At 32.5% G+C, this 17069-nt stretch overlaps 1 protein-coding gene across 9 annotated transcripts in view; it reads left to right on the forward strand.

Annotated features, from left to right (window-relative positions):
• TMEM161B (transmembrane protein 161B) overlaps nucleotides 1–17069 on the forward strand; it is a 63504-nt gene that overhangs the window by 23180 nt on the left and 23255 nt on the right. For 4 of the 9 annotated variants that reach the window (XM_016118690.2, XM_036225280.1, XM_036225281.1 and 1 more), the window contains exons 3-5: nucleotides 5474–5557; nucleotides 6803–6900; nucleotides 13697–13853. In XM_016118690.2, the coding sequence (XP_015974176.1) occupies nucleotides 5474–5557; nucleotides 6803–6900; nucleotides 13697–13853 (339 nt within the window). Of the gene's footprint in view, nucleotides 1–5473; nucleotides 5558–6802; nucleotides 6901–13696; nucleotides 13854–17069 lie in introns of those variants that run through there. The other 5 variants (XM_036225286.1, XM_036225289.1, XM_036225288.1 and 2 more) reach the window with 3 other exon arrangements.

Here is a 17069-nt window from a genome sequence, read left to right on the forward strand (position 1 = left end):
AGCATTTTTCTCTAATTGTATTTTGGTAACCATTATGAACTGCTACATAGACTCTAAAGCTAAACTTTTATATCTGTCTTCCAAGCTCATATTAGGCATAGTGCAACAGTTACAAGCAGATTGAAATCATTTTTCTGAATTAGACATATTAACTAAAAGTATAAAAGACTAAAAATTGAGACCAGAATTTAAAGTATGTAGTAGATGGGAGCCATATCGAATGGAATCAAACTGTATACAGAGTACTAAACTATTGGAAGAAAAAAAAACTGAGCAACTGTACTTGTAGGTTTTACTTTGAATTCATGATCTCAGATCTTAGATGGCCACTCCATGCTGCCTGGAAGTCTTTGTTTGCTTCAGCTCAACTTTTTCAACTCAAATTCTTTTTCTTCAAATGTTACGCATCCCTGCTTCAGCCTTACTCTAAAATCTTGGAAACCAGAGTCCGTTACTCTCATCTTCACACCAGTAAACCCCAACCCTAGTCACACATGCAACCTTTTTTTTTTTTTTTTAAGTTTATGTATTTTAATTTTAACCTGTAAAGGAATTAACCTTTTTAGTCAGGGCCCACTTCCTGTCCTTTGGCTCTGCACCCCATTCCCTCTAACCACTAAGACTTCACTTCTTTGGCCATTTCTTCTCTTATGTATTATTATTTGCTTCATTTCTGTTGGATTATTCCTGTTAGCACATACATTTTTTTAAAAAGACTCTTGCATTGAAGGTAACAACAACAAAAAGAAAAGTCAAAATACCAGCTATCTCCCTTCCTCCGTTTAAAAAAAAAAAAAAAGCCCCCCTCATATCCATTCCTTAGTTTTTGGCTTATTTCCCTGTTTTCCTTTATAACCAGATTTGTTACATGCATTGTTTTCATAAACTGCTTCTTTCCTGATTAACTATTTAGCTTTCTACCATTTTCTCCTTAGGTGATTTTATTAATTCTTATAGATTTAAATACCATAATTATGTAATGACCTCAAGTTATCTCTGAGTTATAGATTCTAACATATAGTTGCCTCTTGATATTTTCACTTAATGTCTTGTAGGTACTTAAAAACTCAGCATTTTTAAATTCTTGATTTCTTCTGTCTCCACCCTCGGAAAATGTACCATCTTCTTCAGATTGGAAATACAGACATCATTCCCCATTCCTTACTTTTTTCACTCCCTACCTTTAAGTCCATCAGCAAGACCCGTTGATCAATGATCTCTCTGCTGGTCTTGCCTCCCTTTAATTCACAGAGCAGCAAAAGAGATCTTTAAATGTAAATGTTCTTTCTCTTGTTTTAAGACAGTTACTTTAGCGTAAAATCTAAACTCCATACTATCACCGAGGAGCTTTTATATAATCTCTTCTTATCTCTTCAGCCTTCCTCATATATTTCTTTTTGCAATGGTGCTACTGCCTCATTGGCCTTTTGGTCACTGCAGTGGTCTATGTTCTTTCATGCTTTTGTGCGTTTGGACATGGTGTTCTCCACCTGGAATGCTCTTCCTCACTGTTCTACTCATCCTTTAGATTGCTGGGTAAATGTCATTTCAAAGAGATTTTTCTAACCTAATACCTAAAATTTATGTCTCTCATTCATACCACTTGTTTCGTTCTTTTGCATGGTATCCAATTTATGATTTTTCATCATATTTTTATAGGTTAAATTCTCTCCCAACTGAAATATAAGCATCAAGAGAGCAGGGACATAGGCTTCTGTGTGTGTGATTCTATCGCTCCTTTACCTAGCAGAGTTCTTCACTATTGTAGACTCCATAAATGATGGATGGACAGATGAGTAACAGATTAGAATTGGCCCTAAAATCACCCAGCATCCTTAAATTCCAACTTTGAATAAATAATTAGTAATGAAGATGACCTGAGTTGTCCAATAAGAAGTATAAGAATAAATAAAATCCACTTTAGAAAAATAGGTCCATTAAATAAGATTAACAAGCCCGAGTACATTTGAAAATGCCTCCTAGAAAACGTAAGGGTCTTAAATATTTTATTGTAGGGTGTTAAATGTAAAGCCATGTATGTTTCTTATGCTGATTGTTCTTTTCACTGATTACTTAATATTTTTCAAAACTAAACAACTAATTTTAGTCTTTATAAAATAAGTGATTGCTTAAGTGTTCTTCTAAATGTTAGGTATTCAATTCCCATCATTTGTGGATTCTGTATTTGTTATTTGCCCTCTTGCTAATGTTTACTTACAAAATTTATTTATTAAAGTACCACAAAATCCATACTTGTGCTTTCGAGGTTGTTCATAGAGGTGGTTCATAGATGTATGCAGAGTGGTGAAAAATTTGGATGGCCCTATACCTATTTCCCCAGCTGAGGCTTTATTGTTTCATCTCTAATATTGTAAAAAGGTATCCTTTTTAATGTCTATTTAGTGCCACGTTTTTTGTAGTTTTGTTTTTTGTAGGTGACTTCACTATTTAAAATGGCCCCCAAGCATAGTGCTGAAGTGCTGTCTGTTATTCCTAAATGCAAAAAGGCTATGATGTGCATTATGATGAAAATTTGCTACAAATATTCACAGAACTCAGGAAAATAAAATACTTATGATTACAATTATTAGGTAAACTTTGTTCAGGCATGTATTACAGTGCTTTTCACCTTGAATTTAATAATCAACTATATATTAAATAAGGTATTTTTAAATAGAAACACACATAAAACAAGATTATATATTGATTGGTTGATGAAAATATGACCAGAGGCTCACAGGAACCTAATTCTGTATTCCTCTAGTAGGAATGAATGGCTCAGTTTTGCTGTGACTTTATAGAATGTAACTACCTGAATAATGAGAATTTTCTGTCAGTTAAGATTCTGGACTGCAGTAGTAATATGTTCACCCATATTGATTACAGTTGAGGGACTTTTTGGTTAGGATATATATTTGATTGTTAAAACCCGTAAACTAAGAGGAGAACTGAATTCATTTTGGTCCAGTGATCCTTTTTGAGTACTTAATGTATACCAGGACCTATACTAGGTGAAAAATACAAAAACAAGTGAGTCATAAAATCTTTACTTTCAGTTAGGGGAATATTCCATTTTGACCTAACTGGTCAGATAACAATTGTAATTAAAATTTGACACTATCTGGAGTTAGCGCAGACCCCACTGGTTAAAGACAAAGTCCCCGGTAAGAATGCCCAGGCTTCAGAGGCTAGCTGCAGTTCTTGGAATCCCAAGGTCACCTATTTCTGACAACTGGCTACTGGCTACAAATTAGGGTGTTTTCACAAACCCTTCGGATTCAGTAGTCCGCTAAAATGACTAGAGCTCAGTAAAGTGCAATACTTAATTATTCCAGCTGTATGCTAAAGATTGCACATAGGAGGCTTGGAAAGGAGCAGAGTTTTCATTCCCTTCGTCTGTGGAGTTAGGGCATGTCACTCTCTAGGCACATAAGTGTGTTGGCTCAACAGCAAGTTCCTCTGAGCTTTGGAGTCCAGAGACTTTGTGGAGTTTTATTAGGTAGGCATGTGGGTATCATTGGCTACATGATTAAACTTAATCCCCAGACCCCTCTCCTTCCTGGAGGTCAGGTGGCTGAAAGTTCCAACTCTGATCACATGGTTGATATTTCTGGTGACTAGCTTTCATCTTAAAGCTGTCCTGAGGCACAGATTCCCTCATTAGCATAACAAAGACACCTCCTATGACTTAGGACATTACAAGGGCTTTTAAGGCTGTGTTCCAAGAGCTGGAGACAGTGACCAGATATATTCTTTATTATGTCACGGGGAGACTGCCTTATGAACAGTGAAAGTAAATGTTGAGTTTACTGGACAGGGGCATAGGTGTTTACAAGCGAAGAGAAGAATATATACCAAACACTAAGGGATGAAATAAAATAAAATATCATTTAGTCTAAGTATAATGTCGTGTTCAAAGGGTGAGTCTAGTGAAGTAGATAGTAGTCAGATGGTGAAAGGATGAAATAGGCGGTCACAAACCCTATACACATTTAGGCCTTTTAATATGTATTTTAACTTCAATGGAAAATTTCAAACATATACAAAGTAGACAGAATAAAAATAATGAATATGTAGTGAATACAATGAGCTCTTACATACTTATCACAATTCATAGCTAGTGGCTGATTTGCTTAATCTGTGTTCCCTTTCATCTCCCCTACCCCCCAAAAAAAATATTTGTAGCAAATATTTCATTCATAGATATTTCCATGTATATCTTTAAAATACTTGAGCTTTTTAAAAAACTTACTATAATCTCATTATTATTACAGCCAAAAAAAATTTAACAATAATTTCTTAACGTCAAATCTCCAGTCTTTACTTAAATGGCCAATTCTTTAGTTTTTTTAAATACAGCAAATCAGTTGCTAACATTTTTTTCTTTTAATTGGGATATTTCACTTTAAAAATCTGGATTTTTCATAATTGATCAGTTGGAAGGCCTGGCAATACAGAGTTTATGTTTCTCTTTTGTGACAACAAGGCCTTGGTCAAAGTCATTTCCTAGCTTGCCTAGCTGCCTTACTCACTGCTTTACCCTGTGAGGAGTTTTGGAAAGGTTTTAAACAGGTATGTATCTTGCTAAGATTTACATTATGGAAAAATAACTAAATGTAGGAGGGTGTCTAGGGGGAAAGCAAGGAGAACAGTTAGAATTTTGTCACACAGCTAGAGGGAAAGATATGCTAAATGAAAGTCTGAGCTAAAGTCCTTCCAGGGGAGCAGGCAAGTTTAGAATTTTAAGAATTAACAGAGTTAATGGTAACATGGAGAGGGCACATTCAAGATAAAACCTCAATCTCAAATTTAGGTGGCTGCTAGATAGGAAGTTCAGGTGAAACAGGAAATTAAAAATGAGCATATGGATGCTTGAAAGGAAATAATTGATTTGTTTGGATGTTTTGACTGAGTGGTGATGAATATACTCTGAAGAGGGTTAGATGTAGCTAAGAGTAAAGGATTTTGTAAATAGAACAATTTACTCTAATTCTTACACACATAAAGTTTGAGAATTCTCCAACTAAAATAAAGGAGAGAGAGGAAAGTGAAGGAGACTAATATCTTTGAGGATGTTCAAAAGGCTCTCTTTTTAAGACACATCAATTCCTTTTGTGTAAATGAAGGGATGGGTAGAGAATTTTAATGTACTCCTGCCTGCTTGTCTGTAGAGTTTACTCCATTTACTTTTAATAGTAAACCTATATCATCTTAATATGTATTAACACATTGTTGTAAGAATTACCAACAGACAGCATTTCAGGGTCTGACATCTCATAAGTGCTTGGTGTTTGATGGATTTGAATCTGAATTCTTTTAAGGCTTAAGCAATATCTGTTTCAGATTAGAGTTTCCACCTGATACTTTCCAGCAGTGTCTTCATAAATAAGAAACTCAATAACTACTTGTAGAATAAATGAATTATTCGGATGATTTTAATTGCTTTATTTAAAAAGGATTCCTTTTTTCTTAGTTTAAGATGGTATCAACATCCTACAGAAGAAGAATTAAGAATTCTTGCAGGAAAGCAGCAAAAAGGGAAAAGCAAAAAAGATAGGTAAGTTATATAAAGGAACATTTACCAGTTATGCTATAAACAGTTGATAAATTCGAGATTAAAACCTATGATCTGAAGTGATATTGAATCACCCTTCAAAATACTTCATGCACCAAAGTAATTATTTTACTTAAGAATGGTCAGTTTTATTCTTTGTGTTTAAATAATGGAAACAAATAGCCATCATATTAAAATTTTGTTTGCGGTTGATGTGGCAAGATCCATAACCCATGTCTTTACCCTATAAAGTCATTTAAAAATATCAATTGGTTCGGATTCTTTTCAGGTTTGGCTACCATTTAGTATTGTATCAGGCAGATTCACCTGCTTTTACCTCTGTTTCCTCATGTTTTAAATAAAAAGGATGAGCAGTATAACTTTTTGAGTCCAATTCAATTGCTGAATTTTATTTCGATGTTTAAAGTTTATGAAGAAAACTAAAAGCTCACTAAATGACCAGCCATAGCAACTTCATCTGTGAAACAGAAGGACAACACAGTAATTTTGAAGGCTCACTCCAACTTTAAAATTTTTCTCTCTATTTAAATTGAATTATCAAGGAAAGTCCTTGTTAATTATCCTCTCTGAATGAGCCTTAGTTTCCTCAGTTGGGGAGGAATTCTTAAGACCTGAAACTCTTATTCTAATATGAAATATGAGTGACAACAAATTGTCACTAAATTTTAAAAATTCTTTAAACATTAATGATTATTTGGCATGATATTAGAAATTTGAAAAAATTGTCTTTTCTGATCTCGCTACCATTTTCTTTCACTTATAATTACAAATAAACCTTGAAGCTCATTGAAATGTTAAGTCCATACCCTCCTTCTCTGAATTCCAATAGTTATGTCCTTTAATTAAATATTCCTGTTTAATATTGTAATTTCCAAAACACTTTAAAACAGTTTTATTTAATCCATACAACATCCTTCTGTATTAGCTGTTAATTTATATTTAACTAATGAATGAATTTGTTGATAAAAGATGTCAAACTCTGTTCAGGTGACTGCTAAGAGTCAAGATTGTAATCCAAATTAGTTTTTAGTTCTATGTTTCTTTTTAACTATTCCACCTCTGCCTAGTCATAGCTACCATGTTCAAGATTTGTAAAATTTAGTTATGTAGTATAATATTTATTTTACATACATTTGAATTCTTATATGTCTTGTAATTAGTTTAACAGAAGCACCTGGATAACAGTGTAGGTAACTTGTTTTTTGTGCATTTGTCTCATTTTTATAGGAAATATAATGGTCACATTGAAAGTAAGCCATTAACCATTCCAAAGGATATTGACCTTCATCTAGAAACAAAGTCAGTTACAGAAGTGGATACTTTAGGTAAGGGAAATCCTGGTAAAGTGTTCTGTAAATATCTGTTTTATATTATATAGTGAAAACACACTTATCTATTGTGTCTAGGCCTTTTTTTTTTTTTTTTTTTTTGCTAATACTTAGGTCCATTATATGGAATAAGAACTCTCTCTCAGCTTAGAAGCTCAGAATAACTTCATTTGAATTGAATTTCTCTTTTTATTCACCTAACTTGTAGGAAGCATTTTTCCCATTTTTTAGAAGAGACTGGTTTACACAAGTTCGTTATGCAATTTCTCTTTATGCTGAGATCACAGTCAATTTTCATTATATCAAATTCTAGAGTTTTTACTACCTATGCCAGTCTGCTTCTTTTGTAATGTGGCTTGCTTGCATAAATGCATTTGTACATTTGTATTGAATTACCTATCTATACAAAATTATATTTCGTGCTTACATAATGGAAATGAAAGTGGTTTTAGAATAAGGAACTGGATTAGGAATCAAAAAACTTTACTCCAAGATTCAGTTTTACCCATGGGGTATCTGAATAAGTCATTCAGTTTTTTCTCTGTATGTCAATATTTATATTTACATAATAACTAATTATTTTAAATTTATATGAAATTATTTGAATCCTAAAAAAGAAGGGCATCTATCTAAAGTGATATTATTTAAAACACTGGTTTTCAGAACAGTCTGTACGTCAGAATCACTTCAGCAGCTCTTTAAAAAATAAAGAATCCTGTAAAAAGAATCCTGTACCTACTGTTGGAAAATCAATCAATCTAAAGTTGGTTCTGTGAATTTGTATTTTTAAAAATAATTGAAGTGGTTCTTATTTTTGAGCAGGTTTGAGAACTAATGGGTTTTACACAATAAGTGAGAAGTTAAAATAATGTTTAAAAAATATTTTGGTAGCATTGTGTAAAGTGTCATGTAATTTACCCTTTTTATTTTTTTATAAATTTATTTATTTAAATTAGTTTCAGATCTATAATGTTCATAAAATGATCCCCCCAATTGCTCCCTCCCTCCCCTGGACTTCCGCTTAGCCATTATATTAATGCTAACTGCATTCCCTCTGCCATGCTCCACATCTCCATGCCCAACTATCGGCTACTAATTTGTACTTCTTTAACCCTTCACCCCATTTTCCCAGCCTCCCAACCCCCCTGTCCTCTTTTCATCACCAAATTGTCCACTGTATTTGTGAGTCTGTTTTTGATTAGTTTGTTCTTTTTGTTCCTTAGATACTACATATAAGTGAAATCTTATGGTATTTATCTTTCTCTGTCTTATTTCATTCAGCATAATAACTTCTAGGTCCATCCATGTCATTGGAAATGGTAGGATTTCTTTTTTAATGGCCAAGTAATATTTCATTATATATATGAACCATAATTTTTTTATTCAATCATCTGTTGATGGGAATTTAGTTTGCTTCCATATCTTGGATATTGTAAATTATGCTGCCATGAACATAAGGGTGCATAGATCTTTACTAATTATTGTTTTGTTTTTCTTTGGATAAATACCCAGAAGTGCAATTGCTGGGTCAAAAGGTATATCCATTTTTAACTTTTTGAGAAACCTCCATACTGTTTTCCATAGCGTCTGTACCAATTTGCAATCCCACCAACAATGTATGAGGGTCCCTTTTCTCCACATCCTCGCCAATACTTGCTGTTTTTTGATTTGTTGATGATAGTCATTCTGATAGGTGTGAGGTGATATCTCATTATGGTTTTAATTTGCATTTCTCTGATGATTAGCAGCCTTGAGCATCTGTTCATATATCTGGTAGCCATCTGTATTTCCTCTTTGGAGAAGTATCTTCTGCCCATTTTTTAATTGGACTGGGTTTTTTTGTTTGTTTGTTTTTTGTTTTGTTTTTTGTTGTTTTTTGCTGTTGAGTTGTATAAGTTCTTTATATATTTTGGATATTAACCTCTTATCAGATGTATCCTTAGCGAATATCTTCTCCCAGTCAGTTGTCTTTTTGTTTTGTTGATGATTTCCTTTGCTGAACAAAAACTTTTTAGTTTGATGTCCCATTTGTTTATTTTTTCTTTTGTTGCCCTGGCCTGAGGAGATATATCTGAAAAGAAATTGCTCTTAGTAATATCAGAGAGTTTACTGCCTATGTTTTCTTCTAGAAGTTTCAGGTCTTATATTTAAACCTTTAATCCATTTTGAGTCTATTCTTTTATATGGCATAAGAAGATGGTCCAGCTTCTTTTTTTTAGCATGTATCTGTCCAATTTTCCCAACACCATTTATTGAAGAAACTCTCTTTACCCCATTGTATATTCTTACCTCCTTTGTCATATATTAAGTGAGCATATAGGCATGGATTTGTTTCTGGGTTCTCTCTTCTGTTCCATTGATTAATGTATCTGTTTTTATGCCAGTACCATGCTGTTTGATTACTGTAGCCTTGTAGTATAGTTTGATATCAGATAGTGTGATGCCTCCAACTTTGTTCTTCTTTCTCAAGATTGCCATGGCTATTTGGGGATTTTTACGGCTCCATATAAATTTTAGGATTATTTGTTCTAGCTCTCTGAAAAATTCCATTGGTATTTTAATAGGGATTTCATTGAATCTATAGATTGCTTTGGCAAGTATGGCCATTTTAACAATGTTTATTCTTCCTACCCATGAACAGGTATATGCTTCCATTTATTTGTATCTTCAATTTCTTTTTTCAGTGACTTACAGTTTTCTGAAAACAGATCTTCTGCCTTCTTGGTTAATTTGATTCACAGGTATTTTATAGTTTTTGACTCAAATATAAATGGGATAGTTTTCTCAATTTCTCTTTCTGAAAGTTCATCATTGGTATATAAAAATGCCACTGACTTCTGAATATTTATTTTGTAACCTGCTACTTTACTGAATTCATTGATCAGTTCTAACAGTTTTTGGAGCTGTAGGGTTCTCTCTATATAGTATCATGTCATCAGCAAATGACGAGAGTTTTACTTCTTCCTTTTCAATTCCGATGCCTTTTATTTCTCTTTCTTGTCTTATTGCTGGGCTAAGACTTTCAATACAAAGTTGAAGAGGAGTGGTGAAAGTGGGCATCCTTGCCTTGTTTCTGATCTTAAAGAAAATGCTTTTAGCCTTTCCACATTGAGTATGATGTTAGCTGTAGGTTTGTCATCTATGGCCTTTATTATGTTGAGGTATGTTCCCTCTATTCCCACTTTGCTGAGAGTTTTTATCATAAATGGATGCTGGATTTTGTTGAACGCTTTTTCTGCATCTATCGATATGATCATATGGTTTTTATCTTTTGATTTGTTAATGTGGTATATCACATTAATTGATTTGTGGATATTGAACCAACCTTGCATCCCAGAATAAATCCAACTTGATCATGGTGTGTGATAGTTTAATGTATTGCTGAATTCAGTTTGCTAATATTTTGTTGAGGATTTTTACATTAACGTTCATAAGAGAGATCGGCCTGTGTTTTTGTTATTTTGTGATGTCTTTGCCTGGTTTTGGAATCAAGGTAATGGTGGCCTCATAAAAGGAGTTAGGTAGCCTTCCCTCTTCTTGAACTTTTTGGAATAGTTTAAGAAGAATAGGTGATAATTTTTTGAAAGTTTGGTAAAATTTGCCTTTGCAGCCATCTGGTCCAGTACTTTTGTTTTATGGGAGGTTTCTGATTACTGATTCTATTTTTTGGTGATAATAGGTCAGTTCAGATTTTTATTTCTTCTTGAATCAGTCTTAGGAGATTATATGTTTCTAGGAATGTGTCCGTTTCTTCTAGGTTGTCCAATTTGTTGGCGTATAATTGCTCATAGTATTTTCTTATGATCCATTGTATTTCTGTGGAGTCTGTGGTTATTTCTCCTCTTTCATTTCTGATTTATTAATTTGAATCGTCTCTCTTTTTTCCTTGATGAGTCTGACTAAGGGTTTGTCAATTTTGTTTATCCTTTCAAAGAACCAGCTCTTAGTTTCATTAATCTTTGGTATTGTTTTTCTAGAGTCATTTATTTCCACTCTGATCTTTATTCCTTTCTTCTATTCATTTTGGGCTTTGTTTGCTGTTCTTTTTCTAGTTCTTTTAATTATAAGATTAGATTATTTATTTGAGCTTTTTCTTCTTTCTTGAGGTAGGCCTGTATTGCTATGAATTTCCTTCTTAGGACTGCTTTCGCTGTGTCCCATAAATTTTGAGTTATGTTTTCATTTTCATTTGTCTCTGAGTATCTTTTGATTTCTTCCTCGATCTCACTAATAACCCATTCATTGTTTAGTAGCATATTATTTAGCCTCCATATGTTTGTGTATTTTCCAGTTTTTTTCTTGTAGTTAATTTCTAGTTTCATGCCATTGTGATCAGAGAAGACAGTTGATAATGATTTCAATCTTCTTAAATTTATTGAGACTTGATTTGTGCTCTAACATGTAGTCGATCTTTGAAAATGTACCATGTGCACTTGAGAAGAATGTATATTTTGCTGCTTTGGGGTTGGCCCTTTTTCAGTTAAATCACACCATCTAGAAAAACCTTACTAGAGTCATCTAACATCTCATATATATTACTTTGTGGTTCATAGTGGGTTAAATATACTTGAAAGTTGATTCTACATCTACAAATATTTTATGTATATGTATGGAAAAGGGTGTCCTAGAACCCAAAAACATTAATGAGGAAAATTTAAGTCAATTTTATGATATTATTAAGACTGATTATGTCAATTTTTTTCTTTTTTACTTTTTTATACAAAATTTAAAACATTTAAAAGCACTTTTTGATTAGTTGTTACATTTGTTTTACTATCCTATATGTGCTTAACTTGTATAAAATGTTCACAGACATCTATAAATCAAAGAATATATGTACATTTCTCATGATTACTAGTAGATTTTTATCATTTTTACTAATGTTTATCGAATAGTTCTCATCTAATTAACTTTTATAATATCTTAAAATTCCATATGTATCAGATAGTGTTATAAGTGCTTTACTTGTGTTAACTCATCCTCACAATTCTATAAGATATGTAACTATTATCAAGTTGTTGTTTTTTTTTAACTCATTAGATAGACGAGTTAAATATCTTGACTAGGGTTATACAACGAATGAATTAGCAATAGTCAGTGAGAACTAGGCTATTTTAATGAATTTAAAAACTTGAAATTAGGGTAATCTGGCTTCAGCACAAAATTTATTCCATGTCTTGTTTCACTTGTACAGTTTTGAAGAACTAATTGCAAATGATACTAATTTAATAACTGGCCACATAATATCAAGAGCATTTCAGTTCATCAGAATAACAGAGAGCTGTTTTATTAATTTTATATTGATGTATTTATTTGTGAATGCCTGTTGCGTATGCGTTTAAGTAAAAGTAGAGAGTTTTCTGCCCGAACTACTGGGCTTGGTAAACTCTTAACTTTTCTTTTGATTCTAATAGTCTGTGAAAAGGAAAATACATAATTATATTATTGAATACAAAAAGAATAATATAATACTTGGATTGAACATGCATAATTTGAATGCACATATTATTGATATCTGAATATCTTAAAATACTATCTCAATTTGTATTAACTATTTTAAGAACCTATTAACATATCATTTGAATGTCTCTTTGCTGTTTGCTGTTAAGTTCCCTAGAAGAAGCTTGTGTGAGTGAGGGCAGGCATGGAGAATTTTAGAGGGGAAGAGAAGTAACTGGAGGATAGGAACCTTGCAACCACTTTAGGGTAAATTTTTCATACTGATGTTCAGAAGCTATAAGGTCAATTACCAAAAAAGTTAAATAACTTAAAGCAAATTAAGAATGTTAAATTAACTTGAAGCAAATAAATTTAATCACAAAAGGATTTAGAATTTTTGGTATTACCTCATAGAGATTAAGCTTGGTTAGTTTGTTTTGATATTTTAAATGTCTTTCTTTGAGTGGTATATTAAAAATACTTTTCCTATAAATGTATGGCTTTAAAATGTACTCGGGTATTACATTTTACACTAAAATTTTTCCAAAGCAACATATATCTTTTTATTATATGCCAGAGAGAACATAGAAATTGATATTTATGTACGTGATTTACTTCCACATTTTTAGGAGGCTTTCTACAAAATGATATTAATATTTTGGACTACATTCTGGCAGAAGTAAACCAGAATATCCGAGATGAAAAAGGAGATGGAATCATATTTACTTTCAGAGAATACTAATTTTAATGTAAACCTTTAAGGATGGAATAGTTTGTTGAAAGGGTGTGGTTTTATAGAAAAATTGACAGACATTTCATCAGTTTTTCTTATAGGCCCAGAAGAAGGAATAAAATGTATACTTATTTATTATTTTAATCTGCAGTAATTCAAAATTACTAACCTTCCAGTAGTGTAGTTTACAACCGTAACATAAAGTTTAGCTTCTTCACAGAAATGAATATGAGTAAGCCTAAAGTAGTCTACCATAAGTTGTATTCTAAAGTATCATAGCTCAGATTCTTAAAAACTTTATTTATAATTTTCATTAAAAATAGCTAATCAGCTAAGAAAATACCAACTCATTTTGTAATCACATTTTTAAGAACAGTTTAAATAATTTTTGGTAATCATTTCAGGTTTATTTTCATTATTTAAAGGGTATTAAAATTTAGTTTTGGATGCCAACATTCTTGATCTATTTCCTGCATTTTTAGATTCTCATATTTGTAATTCTTATATTGCAAATCACCAATTAAAATAAAGTCTATCACGTTTAGAGTTAATAATAGATAAACCTTTCCTAGCTGTTTATGAAAGTAAAACCTTTTTGTTTTTTTAACCTTTGTTTTTCAGCATTGCATTACTTTCCAGAATACCAGTGGCTGGTGGATTTTACAGTGGCTGCTACAGTTGTATATCTAGTAACTGAAGTCTACTACAATTTAATGAAGCCCACACAGGAAATGAATATCAGCTTAGTCTGGTGCCTGCTTGTTTTGTCTTTTGCAGTGTATCCTTCAAAACATCATTAACATTATTTTATGAATTTGTTTTTTCAGCTAACACCATTAGCTTTCATTTGTGATTTTAAAAAGGTTTTAGATCATTAGAGAATTTTTCTTTGTTGAAATCCTCTTTATTTAATTGAAAAAAAATTTCAAAGTAGAGGTAAGTAATTTAAAAACTAAAATACAGAGAAAGATGCCAATTCCCTGCCTTGCCTTTTCTGAGTTTCATGTCACAGGAGCCACTTTTACCTCTTTTAGGATTTTCTTCCATGTGTTTAAATTTCATGTGATAGTGGTATTTCTTTAATTGTATATATTAGTCACCTTTCTTTCTTTTTCTTCCCTTCTATTCTTTCAGAAAAGTAAGGAGACAACTTTTTTTTATTAAATCAGTAGTCGGTGTTAGTTGTGCCTATGAAAATATTTATAGCTAAGCTTTATAGTGTCCTTTTTCCTTCCTCGAACAATTTTTTATTCTTGTTATGTAGAAGCTAAGCTCGTCTACAGATTTCTAAACCTCGGTAGTTCAGATATATCATTTCTATTTTTTTTTTTCCCCATGGAAATATCCTCCTAGAGCCCTCAGTTCTCTAAACTTCCTACTATCAACACTGGGATTTTCTTCAGTGAGATTTTTAGCTATCAACACTGGGATTTTCTTCACTGTCTTCTTATGAATTCTCTGTGCCTCTTTTTGGATCACATCATCATCTTCCTTTTTTAATCTCCTTTTATTGGAATGCATTCTTCTATAGTGTCCTTAGAAAGAGCAGTACTTTTAATTTTTTTTTTGAAATCTTGCATGCCTGAAATTATCTTTATTTTCCCCCCATACTCACTAGATAGTTTGGCTAGGCACAAATTGTAAGAAAGAAATCATTTTCCTCAGGGATTTGAAAACTCTTGAAAAATTGGATACCCTCTTTATCTTGACATATGCCACCCTTCCCTCTGCTCCTCCCCCTCCCCCGCTTATATACACCTTCTACATAGAAGCTGCTTCTCTTTATCCTTTTGGTATTCTGAAATTTCATCATTAATTGTATTAAGTTCTAGGTTTAACTTTTAAATTTAGAAATTCATTTTCTGTACTAATTAATGGGCAATATTTTTTTCTTTTTTCTTATTTTTATTAAAATTAAATATTCTTTTCTCTATTACCTCTCCAGAGGCAACTTCTCCCAGCTTCTTTCTGTATAATGTTTACATGTGTATTTCTATATGTGTAGAAGACCACTGTTAGATTTCAGTTTTAGGTTTTAACTATTGTCATTTCACTGTGGAAATGAGGCTATACATAGCACATCTGCCCGGGTTGTCACCTACCACTGATCATTTTATTCAGCTCATCTTCCAAGTATAGTATGTCATTTTAAAGAATTTTAAGTGTTTATGCTATATCTATGTAAACACTATTTACAGATGAAAACTTGTCTTAGTTTTTTATTTGCATTGTTTTCTTTGTCCATTTTAATTTAGCCTCCAAGTCTTTTGAGTGTATAAATCTCTCAGAATGTTCAGACGCATCAAGTGGTGTGTCGATTTCATCTTCTTGGTGAGAGCTCTTCTGGAGCCCTAGTCTGAATTGGTTAACCTTCCCAACCGATGCATAGCTATCTCCCTGGAAGAACCAGTCACTTCTCAAGTATTCTTTTTGCCTTTCTTGAATTGACATTCTTTTTTCTTACATTCAATGTCTGCCTCTTACTTGGTTTACTTTCTCATTTTGGTGGAACATTATCCTCAGTATTATCTTCAGAAACGTTGCATGCGAAGTATCTTTTTTTGTGACTTTGCAATTTTTGTGACCTGAAAGTATTTTTTATTCTACCTGATTGATTAACCCTTTGAGAATGTAATTACAGTTTTAAAATCATTCTTTTAAAAACTTTGAAGGCATTATCTTATTTTGAAGTTCCATTCTTGCTCTTTAAGAATTCCACTTGCCATTCTAATTTCTGATGATTTTGCATGTATTATATTTTTCCTTTGTTGAACCTTTCCCATCTTTTCATAAGTCACCTAGTGTGTTAATATTTATTGTGATGTGCCTCGTCAAGGATTTGTTTTCATCCATTGTGCTGGGACTTCTCCAGTCTGGAAATTTACGATCTTGACTTCTGGAAATTTTATTAAATTACTTTATTTGTGATTTCCTTTTCTCCATTTTCTCTGTTTCTATAAAGCTTATTGTTCAGGTAGTGAATCTCTTAGACTGATTCTCTAAGACTGTCATAATCTTTCTCTTGATAGATGTTGATGTTTATATTTTTGTACTTTAAATTTTTAGAGATATTCTCCCAGCCTTCCCAATCCTTTAGTTCTTTTTGTTTTTAATTTCTGCTATAATTTTTAATTTTTAAGAGCTCTTTCTGTTTCTTCCCTTCCACCTCTCCACCTTTATGGAATCCTTTTTCTTTTTTTCTTTTTTGGATTACATTATCTTGTGTGTATTTGAGATTCTGAGTTTGTGAAGATTTCCTTTCTGCCAAATATTTTTTTACTTTGAGTTGATTTTGCTTGGTCTGGTAGCTGTCTTTCATGTTAAAGATTGTTCTTAGATCTGGTGATATTTGCCTGTTCATATTTGAGTGTGAGGCACTAAAAGGCTGAATTGAAGCCTTGAGCACATGGTAAGACAGGTCGTTGAATTGCTGGATAGGCTAGGGATCATCTTTTCTTTCCTCTCCAAAGCATAAATCATCAGACTTCTTTGAGGTAGGAGAGTTTTAACTGGTTACTTTTTAAAGTACTTATTTTTAGTAGTGCCTTTTTCCTAATACCTCCCATCGCTGCCAACACAGTCACACTTTTAGCCAGTAGATAATTACGTGGTATCTGATCAGTTCCTTATTCTTTCTGGGAGTTCTGCAATAACATCAGATTGTATTGGGCTTTCCAGTTGAGCTTCCTTATTCTGTCAGTCATCTACCACTTATCTGCCTGCTTTCTAGCTTTTAAAATTTAACTGCTTTTCCTCTGTTTTCATTCATTGTATTTTTTTACTTAAAAACAAATTCCTTTACCATCATTTTGGTGTGGATTCAGGAGGGGCCAAAAGTAAGCTGAAGTGCTCAATCTGTTTTTATTCACAGGTTTTATATTGTCTTTTTGGTAAGATTCTCTGTTTTATGTCTTTTTCAGAAACTCAGTGAGATGTTTGATTTCCTTGAGTGATTCTTTAACTTACCTCCCCTTTCCCATTGATTTTATATTAT

This window comes from Rousettus aegyptiacus, unplaced genomic scaffold (assembly GCF_014176215.1).
Source record: "Rousettus aegyptiacus isolate mRouAeg1 unplaced genomic scaffold, mRouAeg1.p scaffold_m13_p_8, whole genome shotgun sequence".
NCBI lineage: Eukaryota > Metazoa > Chordata > Mammalia > Chiroptera > Pteropodidae > Rousettus > Rousettus aegyptiacus.